Source organism: Schistocerca cancellata, chromosome 8 (genome assembly GCF_023864275.1).
Source record: "Schistocerca cancellata isolate TAMUIC-IGC-003103 chromosome 8, iqSchCanc2.1, whole genome shotgun sequence".
NCBI classification, from domain to species: Eukaryota; Metazoa; Arthropoda; class Insecta; order Orthoptera; family Acrididae; genus Schistocerca; species Schistocerca cancellata.
This window is the reverse complement of record NC_064633.1, coordinates 201,204,567-201,216,913: the sequence shown is the minus strand read 5'-3', so window position 1 is coordinate 201,216,913 and position 12,347 is coordinate 201,204,567. Positions and strand designations below refer to the sequence as shown.

Here is a 12,347-nt window from a genome sequence, read left to right as displayed (position 1 = left end):
ACTATGTCTGCTCACAAACGTAAGTATACTGAGTCTCAGCCACAGACGATTCTTCCATCGTTGCCACAGTTCCTTGTTGTTTCTCAGTCTGACGAAGGTCACGACTTCTCCACGGTCAACCCTTTCATTATTCAGAAAGGTGTTGACGCAATTGCAGGTCCTGTAAAGTCTTGTTCCAGATTACGGAATGGCACCCTGTTGTTAGAAACACACAGTGCCCTCCAGGCACAAAAATTGCTGCATACTTCTCTGCTCCACACCTTCCCTGTCCGGGTGGAACCGCACCGTACCTTAAATTCCTCGCGTGGAGTCGTTTATACACGCTCCCTCGATGGATTGTCTGACGAAGAAATTCAGCACTATCTGTCTGACCAGGGCGTAACGGCTGTTCATAGAGTTATGAATCGGGTTGACACGAACATCATTCCAACCCGCACTGTCTTCTTGACATTTGACAAAGTTCAACTCCCATCGAAAATCAAAGCAGGCTATGAGATAATTTCCGTTCGCCCTTACGTCCCAAACCCTACGCGTTGCTATCAATGTCAGCGGTTCAATCACACCAGCCAGTCCTGTTCCAATCCGGCCAAATGTGTTACGTGTGCAAGGATGCCCATGAGGGTGCTTGTCCACCTCCATCCCCTCGCTGCATCAACTGTATGGGTGACCACCCTGCTTCCTCTCGAGATTGCCCCGTTTTTAAGGACGAAAAGCTCATCCAGGAAATAAGAGTGAAGGAAAAGGTGTCGACCTTTGCTGCTCGAAAATTATTCGCCAGTCGACAGCCCACCGTGCCTCAGACAGGAAAATACAGCACTGTCCTTGCTTCTCCTCGGCCAACAAAGGAGGTGGCCACGCAGACTTGCGACCTCACCTTTAGTACCACGGTCGTCAGATCGGCCAGCGCAAAGATCGCCCGTTCAACCTCACCACTTTCGCCTGCCCACTCTATGGCTCACCCTTCGTTGGGTTCTGCTAAATCTCGAGCCCAAAAGTCAGACGCCAAGTCTTCGAAAAAAGAGCATACTCGTGAAGAGTTTTTACGTACCGCAACTTCACAACCATCGGTTCCTCCTTCATCTGAACATCATACTTCCAAGAAGGCTACAAAGAAACCCAGTTCCTCTCCTTCTCCGCCAAGGCGTGTCCCATCTACAGCACCACCTGGCGGAAATCGCCCTCGACCGTCTTCTGTGTCGCCGAGGCGCACTGCTGGTGGCCGGTCAACTGGCCGATCGCTGGTGGCAGGGGCTGCTCCTGACCACCCTATGGATCAGGATCTTCTGCCTTCGGCTGAATGCCATTCCATGCTGTCGCTCGCAAGCTCTGAGCAGTCGTTGAGTTGACAGCACCCTTGGTCACATTCCTCCATTTTCTGTTCGCCCTATGTCCATTATCCACTGGAATATCCGCGGCATTCGAGCCAATCGGGATGAATTGTCGGTCCTCTTACGATCCTACTCACCGGTCATCTTCTGTCTTCAGGAAACAAAGCTGCGTCCCCATGACCGCTTTGTTCTCCCTCATTTTCAGTCTGTCCGATATGACCTCCCCTCTGTTGAAGGCACTCCAGCCCATGGAGGACTCATGATTCTTCTCCATGATACTCTCCATTATCACCCAATCCTCTTAAACAGTTCCTTCCAAGCTGTCGCCGTCCGTCTTTCCCTTTCTGGATACACATTCTCTCTTTGTACTGTATACATTCCATCATCCACACCAATGGCACGAGCTGATCTCCTTCATCTTCTTGGTCAGCTTCCACTCCCCTATTTGCTGGTTGGGGACTTCAATGCCCACCACCCGCTTTGGGGATCTCCACATCCTTGTCCACGTGGCTCTCTATTGCTAGACGTCTTCCACCAAGCGGATCTAGTTTGCCTCAACACTGGGGTCCCCACATTTTTGTCTGCCTCCACGACAAATTTATCTCATTTGGACCTTGCGGTCGGTACTGTTCCGCTAGCTCGGCGCTTCGAATGGTTCGCCCTTGATGATACACACTCGAGTGACCACTTTCCATGTGTCCTTAGACTGCAGCCTCCACTGCCATATATGCGCTCGCGACGCTGGAAATTTGCCCAAGCCGATGGGACACTTTTTTCGTCTCTAGTGACATTCGATGACCGTCGCTTTCCCAGCATCGACGATGAGGTCACACATATTACCGACGTTATTCTTACAGCTGCGGAACGTTCAATACCACGCACCTCCGAATTGCACCGGCGCCCCCCAGTTCCTTGGTGGAACGAGGCATGCCGTGACGCAATACGTCAGCGGCGACGTGCTCTTCGCATTTTCCGTCACCATCCTACTTTGGCCAACTGTATCCGCTATAAGCAGCTCCGTGCGCGATGCCGTCGCGTCATCCGCGATAGCAAGAAGGCAAGCTGGAAATTCTTTATTAGCTCATGTAACACCTTCACTCCCTCCTCGGAAGTTTGGAGTCGGCTTCGACGGTTCTCAGGCGCGCCTAGTTTCTCCCCGGTCTCTGGGCTTACTGTCGCGCATGATACCTTAGTGGACCCCGTCGCAATTTCTAATTCGTTGGGTCAGCACTTTGCTGAGATTTCGAGCTCTTCAAATTACCCGCCAGTGTTTCTCCCGAAGAAACGTGCAGCGGAAGTGCGACATCTTGCTTTCTCCTCTCAAAATCACGAAAGCTACAATACTGTTTTCTCCATGTGGGAACTCCAACATGCCCTCTCTTCTTCTCGCTCCTCCGCCCCAGGACCGGATGGTATCCATGTCCAAATGTTGCTGCATTTATCAACCCATAGTCTGCGTTACCTCCTTCGCCTTTTGTAATCGAATTTGGACCGACAGTACCTTTCCCAGACGGTGGCGGGAAGCTGTTGTCATTCCCGTTCCGAAACCTGGGAAGGACAAACATCTCCCCTCTAGCTATCGCCCCATTTCTCTCACGAGTAGTGTCTGTAAGGTTTTGGAGCGTATGGTGAATTACCGTTTAGCTTGGTGGCTGGAATCCCGCAGTCTTTTAACACCAGCCCAATGCGGATTTCGGAAGCATCGTTCTGCAGTTGACCATCTTGTTGCTCTCTCCACTTATATCATGAACAATTTTCTCCGGAAACGCCAAACGGTAGCAATATTTTTCGATATGGAGAGAGCATACGATACCTGTTGGAGGACAGGCATCCTCCGCACACTGTTCTCTTGGGGCTTTCGAGGCCGGCTGCCCCTTTTTCTTCACGAATTTATGGCAGAGCGCACCTTTAGGGTGCGGGTGAACACTACTCTCTCCCGTACTTTCTCCCAAGAAAACGGGGTACCCCAGGGTGTTGTACTGTTTGCCATCGCCATAAATCCCATTATGGATTGTCTCCTTCCTGATGTCTCGGGCTCCCTCTTTGTGGACGATTTTGCGATCTTCTACAGCTCTCGACGGACCAGCCTTCTTGAACGACGTCTTCAAGGATGTCTCGATCACCTCCACTCGTGGAGCATCGAAACCGGCTTCCGTTTCTCACCCAGTAAGACCGTTTGTGTCAATTTTTGGCGACGTAAGGAGTTTCTTCCGCCCTCCTTACATCTAGGTCCTGTCAACCTTCCGTTTTCAGATGTCGCTAAATTCTTGGGTCTTATGTTTGACAGAAAACTGTGCTGGTCCTCCCACGTTTCCTATCTTTTGGCTCGCTGTCTGCGATCGCTTAACACCCTCCGTGTCCTGAATGGTACCTCCTGGGAAGCGGACCAAGTGGTCCTTCTCCGCCTCTATCGCGCCTTAGTGCGCTCGAAATTGGATTATGGAAGCATAGTCTACTCCTCTGCTCGGCCATCTATTCTTCGGGGTCTCGACTCTATCCACCACCGTGGATTACGTTTAGTGTCTGGAGCTTTTTACACTAGCCCTGTGGAAAGCCTTTATGCTGAGACTGCTGAACCTCCGCTGTCCAATCGGCGAGCAGTCCTCCTGAGTCGTTATGCTAGCCATCTGTCTTCCATGCCTGCTAATCCAGCCCATGACCTTTTTTTCAACACCTCCTTTGATGTAGGGTATGCAGGCCGCTCCTCCTCCCTACTACCCCCGGGAGTCCGCTTCCGTCAACTGCTCCATTCTCTTTCCTTCCGCTTTCCTAAAACCTTCTTGACAACTGGGGTACAGCACCGCCTTGGCTCCGTCCCCGGATCTGCTTGCTCCGTGACCTTTGTCAATTTCCCAAGGATGGTACCCCTACACTTGTTTATCGTCAGGCATTTGCTGCTCTATGTGCACAAATGACGGACGCCACATTTAATTACACCGACGGCTCGAAAACATCGTTAGGTGTAGGGAGTGCCTATATTGTTGGCGACACCCCAAATCGCTTTCGGCTTCCCGACCAGTGTTCGGTTTATACTGCGGAGCTTTATGCTGTTCTCCAGGCTGTCCACTACATCTGCCGCCATCAGCGGATACAGTACGTTATGTGCTCAGATTCTCTCAGCTCTCTCCTCAGTCTCCAAGCTCTTTACCCTGTGCACCCTCTGGTCCACCGGATTCAGGACTGTCTGCGCTTGCTCCACCTGGGGGGCGTCTCGGTGGCGTTCCTCTGGCTCCCGGGACACGCTGGTATCTGTGGGAATGAGGCGGCCGATATAGCGGCCAAGGCTGCAGTCTCTCTTCCTCGGCCAGCTATTCAGTCGCTTCCCTTCACCGATCTACGGAGCGGTTTATGTCGCAAAGTTGCTCATTTATGGCATGCGCATTGGTCAACACTTCCCCGTAATAAATTGCGGGAAGTGAAAGCCCTTCCTTGCGCTTGGACCTCTTCCTCCCGAACGCGTCGTCGGGAGGAGGTAATTTTAGCTAGACTCCGGATAGGCCATCGACATCTTTTAAGCGGCGATCCTCCCCCACTCTGTCCCCACTGCTTTCAGCTGTGGACGGTAAGACACCTTTTAATTGAATGCCCCTATTTTAATCCTTTACGCTCCCGTCTACAGCTATCGCCTGATCTATCGTCGATTTTAGCAGATGACTCGCGCTCAGCCGACCGCGTTCTCCAGTTTATTAGTGACAGTGAAATGACGTCAGTCATTTGAAGCTTTTTTTGGGGACAACCACCCCCTTTCTGTAGTGGATTTTTAAGCATTCCTTCTATTTTTAGTTTCTCCAATTTTATGACTTTGTTCCCATTGCTGCTGGTTTTCAATTTCGGTTTTTTACTGTCTTAAGTCACGGGCTGGGCGCTAATGACCATAGAAGTTTTGCGCCCTAAAACCAAAAACAAAAAAAAAACAAAAAAAAGTCCTAAGACATCTCTGCATTGGTCATACCAGAGTCACCCATAGTTTTGTGAAATGGGCCACCCCCACATTGTGGTTGTGGAACCTCACAGACAGTAGTTTATATCTTGGTGGAACGCTCCCTCCCTTCATGCTGTGTGTGAACATCTGGACTTAATACCTCTAATATTAGCAGATGATTCATGGATGGTTCACTTGCTTCTCAGTTTTCTCTATGAAAGTGGTTTTCATTCTGAGTTACAAGGTTTTGCTCTATTTCCATAGCAGGTGCAGGGTGGTTGGGGGGACGGGGCTTCTCCCACTGGAGTATAGATCGTGGACCATATGTCCTTGACAAGGTTACTCTTTCATCCCTCTTTACTGTATTTCAATCACTTTTAGATTCATTTTGCCTCCTTTCTGCCACACTTAATTTTCTATTCCAGGTGCCAAACTCTGTTACATTCTGGGCACTCTTGACTAAAGGATTAGGTGTGGGACAGCTACGGGTGGGAAATTTCCTGTTGCATGCAGAGCGCCTAGGATGCCCGCTTGCTGATTTCCCTGTTTCCTTCATCTTGTTTTTATTATTGATGCTACAAAGACATCCATTACATTTGTAGCCTTCTCGCTTTTACTGTTATGAAACTCCTGGCTAGATCTGAGAACATTGTCTGTGGACATTTCTGCTTCTGGATGTGTCACTCGTGGATCAAAGGACTGATGATCATGTTGTTTGGTCCCTTCACCCCCCCCCCCCAAATCCCCCACCCAAACAAACCAACCAACCATCTAGATTATATGGGAAAATTATAAATGTGTTAATTGAATCACACATTGTGGATGCAGAAAAACAGAATACCAGAAGATCTTGCACAGACAGTATGTTTCACCTAAAACAGCTTGTGGAAAAAAGACTGACCTGGTATTTAGAGTGCCACGTGGTTTTCATTGACCTTACGAAAACCTGTTGTAGCATTCCCCTGTGTAAATTGTGGACTGCAGTGTTAGAGAATGGAGTGAATCAGTTATACACTGTCTATCCAAAACATCCAGAGACCAATTATATTCATGGCATATAAGCAACATCAGCACAGTAACTACCGTGGCAGCTTGAAATAAGTCCGTCGGTTGTGAGTGGGCAGTGTTATGTAATGGACGTGCGGCCGTAGTGTGTCACCATTGCTGTGTCACATCTACATCTACATGGATACTCTGTAAGTTGCATTAAGTGCATCGAATCCACCAAACTGAAATGGAACAACAGTTTTCAATGGAATCTTCAGTTTTAAATTGAATCTTTGAAGAAGAGAAAACTGTGTGGAAAATTTGTTGTGTACACCCTGACTCCTGAACAAAAACTAAGATGCATGGGTGCTTGCCAAGGCCTAATTGTAATGCAAAATGTGGACAATTCTTTTCTGGAAAAAATCATCACGAGTGATGAGACTTGGTGTTGTAGATACAAATTGCCATAAAATCGAAGTGCTGAAATTCATATCAACGATCAACTCTTTAACAACATAACTGACATTGAAGCCAGTCCGATGCATGAGGTGAGCAACATCCCAAAGGAGGACTTCTCTGACAGTGTCACATAGTTGTATGAAGGTTCTGTTCATTGTACTCAAGCCATTAGAGATTCATGTAGAGGCACAACTTGTGGAATTAAAGTATGTACAAATATATCTCGAGAGATTCCAGTGACCAGTGGGTTATGACAAGGATGCATGATCAGGGCTGGTTTGAGAACATTTTTCCACAAAAAACTATGTATTGTTTAGCCCCCTCTCCCCCCTTTTCCTTCATACACGTTCTGCTGTATCAGTTTCCTGACTAATGGTGATATATAATGTGCACAAAACTTGTGCTTGGATGACACACTCAACTTGGTGTGCTGAGCAGCTGCTATTGAGTGTGATACATCCAGTATAGAAATCTTATAGTTGTGGCGCCTCTGTCACTCTCGGATTGGCACTGTGGATGTCAATGTGTGTCATTTGAGCCTCTGCACAATAGTATGTAGATTATTTAAACTATGTTTGAATTTTGCCTTAAGGCTATTGAGATGTTCTTGTAATAGTGTGGCGTGCCTACAAATGATGAAAGCAGAGGATGAAAATTACATAAACTACATGGTTAGTAAGTCACATGGAAAATATCAGAAATGGGGTTTAACCATTAATTTAGAGAAAACTGAATAATTGGTTACTGGAGAAGTGTGTCAAAAGGTCACATTAGATTTTTGGATAATAAGATCTTGAACTCATAAATATGACTACTAAAACAACAACAACAGCAGCAGCAACAGCAACTACAACAACTACTACTAACACTTTTAATACTATTGTTACTAATTTCAGTAATGAACCTTCCAGGCTTCAGACATAGATTAAGGCCCATCCAGGCTCTTTTCAGTTTATTAGTTGATATAGAGCTGACATATGGTATAAACTTAAAACACTTTTGTAGAATGAGAGCAGTTCCAAACTGTTTCAGCTGAGAACTCCAATGATTTTATGTCAGTTTCAGTATGTTCAATACTCCATCAGTTTTGCTGTGAAGTAGGCACTTGCTGTGACATACATTTAGAGTTTTTCCATTATGACCAAATCAACGGCATAGCACTGTTCACCAAAAACAATCTAATGAAGAAGTAAGGTAGCTAAATTATTATTATATTTCTGTCAGTAGATATGAAAAAACTGATGACTATCTGCAAACAGGGTGAGTGTATCATGAGGTTTAGTCCTCTAAAACTGCTGATCAAATAGATGTACAAGATAATATCACTGAACACATACAATAGGGGAATTTAAACAAGGTTCAGACTTAAGAGTAGTTAATTATGCCTATGTTGCAGTTGACTGTTTGAAGATTGTAAAACACACACACACACACACACACACACACGTGTATAGGGCAAGGATTGAAATTGAGCATAAACCAATAGAAAATGCATCATGCATATGAAAGATTACAAAATATTAAGTTTTAATAAACATTCTCTTGGCAGAAAGAAAGAGAGAGGGGGGGGGGGGGGGGGGGGGTTGCCCTAGTGTATGTAATATGCTAGTGTTGCGTTGTTTCTTAATTTTAATCAATTCTCTATCCACAATGTTTAAAAACATTGATCAGTGGATTAAAACTGAAAATCAGTCGGTCATAAATTGCAGTTATTTTGCTTTCATTATAGTTATTTCTAAATTTACTATTGTCTTCTAATTTTGTGATACAGAAAAGCATTTGTAATATGAAATCTTGTATTTTTTTTAAATTTCTGTTAATAATCTGTTCACAGATCCATGCGTATTTGGCAGTTGGAACCTCTTCTGCAGGGTTATGCCCGTGAAGGAATTGACCCTACACCATACTATTGGTATACTGATCAACGACAGTATGGCAGCTGCCCACATGGTGGTTATGGGTTAGGTCTTGAACGGTTCCTGTGCTGGTTACTTGCAAGACAACATATTCGTGAAGTTTGTCTTTATCCAAGATTTCTTGAGCGCTGTAAGCCATAAACTATTTGTAATTTATATGGTCCTTTCACAGTTTGTCATTCCACACATTGTTAACTGTTCATAGTTACTTGGATTATAGTTACATTGTGTTATGAAATGAAAGCAATAGGAGTTTCAAGGGCTAAGAACTTTTGTGGCTGTAATTAAATACATGATTGCTCTGAACAGGCCTTGAAAGTGAAGTTCTTTGGCATCAGAAGAAATAATTGACAGTGAACAGTAAAGCTATTACAGAATTCTTATAGCATACAGTTAGTTCATGCCTCATTCCTACTTACTTTCCTTGCAAGCTCTTGATGTTCTTCAGGGCAATTATTTCTCGTCTTGGTGTGTTGTTAAATCTATGCAAGGTTTCATCCATAAAATGTATTGTTTTTCTGGCAAAGTGTCCTGCAGTTGAAAAACCAGCTTGTGATAAAATGGGCTTTTGCAGTTTCACTGTTGCATGTAACATAGGCAGTTTTGTGCATTGAGGCAGTTCAGGGTCACAGGAGTGTGAATCTGTTATTTAAAGTGATCTGACATAGCATTTGTAAGTGAAAAAGTTTAATACAAAACAGAATGTCTGAAATTTTAATGAGCACAAGGAATGAATTCTGGAAAAAAGTGGTTTTAATTTCTGGCTGAATTCTGTAATTATTGTTACAATGGCTGTTACTGTTTAGATTTGTTGCAGTGATACAGTAGTGCTTTTAACTGTGATGTGTTTTTGTGTAGAAGGAACATCAGATCTTATCAACAACTTTTATAGAAACTATAACATTGGTGAAAATAATTTTCTGTGATTAAAGTGCGTTATTCAGGTACAACCATACCAAGATGAAAATAAAAGCTCTCTTATGGTGATGTGATTAAGTAACATTTGTAACAGAGCTGACAAATGTGGGATGTTATTAAGGGAGGTGTAAAACTGAAAGGATTATGAAGGCTTGTTGACAGCAGCTTCAACACAAATTGCACCAAAATCAAAAAATGTGCTTTATGGCAATAATAAAAATGTTTATTAAATGACTTTAAATTGTTTCACTTCATGTGTTAATTTGTCTCATTATTGTGAACATGAATCAGTTATTACATCTTCCACCTCCTATTTTGGTTAAGTACCCTCAATATGAAATTGTATGAATCACCATTTTCTTGTCAAAGCAGCTACTAAATTGGGCAACTTGCACAGAATTCTTGCCTTGAACAAGAAAGATGATGACTCAGACTTGACAGTACACAAAGAGAGTGTTGTGGTCTCTGTTTCACTGAGAAAATTATGGGGGTGGGGGCGGGGGGGGGGGGGGGGGGGGGTTGTAAGTAAGATGTTGTCTGACTCTTCCTGGAAAGTGTTCTCTTGAAATTTTTGTAGTAAATCTCTCTGATGCACAATGCATCTGTTTTAAAGTCTACCAATGAAGTTTGTTGAGCATCTCCGTAACACACTCGTGCCAGCTAAATGATCCTGCGAAAAAACATGCTGCTCTTCTTTGGATCTTTTCGAGCTCTTCTATCAGTCCTATCTGGTAGAGACCCCAGATGGATGAACAGTGCTCAAGAATCAGTCGAATAAGGCCTTGTAAGCCACTCCCTTTGTGTGTGAGTTACATTTCCTTAAGATTCTTCCTATGAACCATTCTGGCATGTACTTTCCCAACTTTTTGCTTTAAGTAATCATTCTACTTAAGGTCACTCTGGATAGTTACTCCTAGATAATTTACAGTAGATAATGTTTCCAGCAGTTTGTCGTCAATAGTGTAGCTGTCCAGTAGTGGATTTCTTTTCCTATGTATGCACAGTATGCTACATTTATTTATGTCCAGAGTCAACTGTCAGAACCTGCGCAGTTTACTAATTCTCTGGAGTTCATTACACAAATTGTTACTATCTTCTCTTGTTACTAGTGTGTTATAGACAATTGTGTCATCTGCAAACAGCCTTAAAGAGCATCCAACGCTTTCTACTAGATCATTTATGTACATCGTAAACAGTAACGTTGCAATTATACTTTTTTGGAGTATTCCAGAAATTACATTCACATCTGTCAGTTTTGTTCCGTTAAGAGCAATGTGTTGAGTTCTGTCTGCAAGGAAGTCTTGAATCCAGTCACAGATCTGCTCCGATACTTGATAAGCTTGTATTTTTTTCACGAAATAGCAGTGTGGTGTCAGATGCCTTCCTAAAGAACGCGACATCGACCTGAGCATCATTATGTGCAGTGCTGTGGCTCTCATGGAGGAACAGAGCGAGCTGAGTTTCATTGCCCAAGCGATCTGTAATAAATTACTACAAGAAGGGAGCAAGTTCTTTCGCATAATCTTGGTAGAATCTTATTGGTATCTCATCTGGTCCTGATGCCTTTTCCTTACTAAGCGATTGCAGTTGTTTTTCTGTTCTGCAATCGGTTATCTCAATATCTGCCATCTCGACATTGATACGACGATTGAAAGAAGGGACTGTATTACAATCTTCTGTGGTGCAACAATTTTGGAAGACCAAATTCAGTATTTCAGCCTTCCTTCTGTTATTTTCTGTTTCAGTGCACTATGTTCACTGAATGAATGAATACATGATTTTGACCACTTACTTATTTTACATATGACCAAAACCCCATTACTGTATATTTTTACTCAGACTAGTTGACAAAATTTTACTTTCAAAATCATTGACCCCTTCTCTCATTCCTCTCCTTACGCTCATTTTTGCTTCGTTCAGCTTTTGTTTGTCAGCTAAGTTTTTACTTCCCTTGAATCTGATATGAAGTTCTCTTTGTTTATGTAGCAATTTTCTAACATGGCTATTAACCATGGTGGGTCATTCCCATCTCTTAAGACCTTACTCAAAACATACTTGTGTAGAGCATATTGCATGATGCCTTTGAATTTTTTCCATTTGTTCTCCACATCGTCATCGTTATCACTGGATATTTTATGCTGACTCTGAAATTTGTATCCTGTCACTCATGCTAAGTGAAAATATTTTACTTCCTTTCTTAACATGCTTTATAATACCTGTTGTCATAGATGCCATCACAGCCTTATGATCACTGATACCTTCCTCGCCATTAACTCGTGGAATAAGTTCAGGTCTGTTTGTTGCCAGGTCTATGATGTTACTCCTCACAAGCTGGTTCTCTAACTATCTGCTCAAAGTAATTCTCAGACAAGATGTCCAGAACAATGTCACATGAATCCCTATCTCTGGCACCAGTTTTGATAGCATGACACTCCCTATCTATACCTGCCACCACCCATGGTGACTTACCTATCATTACGATAAATATTCTAATCTGAACTAAGGATTTTGTTGTCATTAACATCTGGTTCCAACCATCTTTCTGTTCCTAATATTATCTGTGCATTACGACCTCTAGGAAGTTATGCTAATTCGGGAACATTTCATTGGATGCTCCTGCAGTTTACAGAAATCATGTTATTCTTTTCTCTCTCCGCTCTGCAAATACGAACATTCTCTGAGGACATTGTGGCTAATTTATCAGGTGAATCCCCTTTGATCCCAAGGGAGGGTTTCTCTAACCTAAAAAAGCCCGTGTGCATGCGACACTTACTCCTCCATCCTAGGAGCCCCTTCCTGCGTGTAGTGCATACCTGT

At 43.8% G+C, this 12,347-nt stretch overlaps 1 protein-coding gene across 3 annotated transcripts in view; it reads left to right on the top strand.

Annotated features, from left to right (window-relative positions):
* Nucleotides 1–9,779, top strand: part of LOC126094663 (asparagine--tRNA ligase, cytoplasmic) — a 57,769-nt gene extending 47,990 nt beyond the window's left edge. For all 3 annotated transcript variants that reach the window (XM_049909170.1, XM_049909171.1, XM_049909172.1), the window contains exon 11: nucleotides 8,531–9,779. In XM_049909170.1, the coding sequence (XP_049765127.1) occupies nucleotides 8,531–8,753 (223 nt within the window). In that variant the 3' untranslated portion in view covers nucleotides 8,754–9,779. The remainder of the gene's footprint in view (nucleotides 1–8,530) is intronic.
* The last annotated feature ends 2,568 nt before the right edge of the window (nucleotides 9,780–12,347 follow it).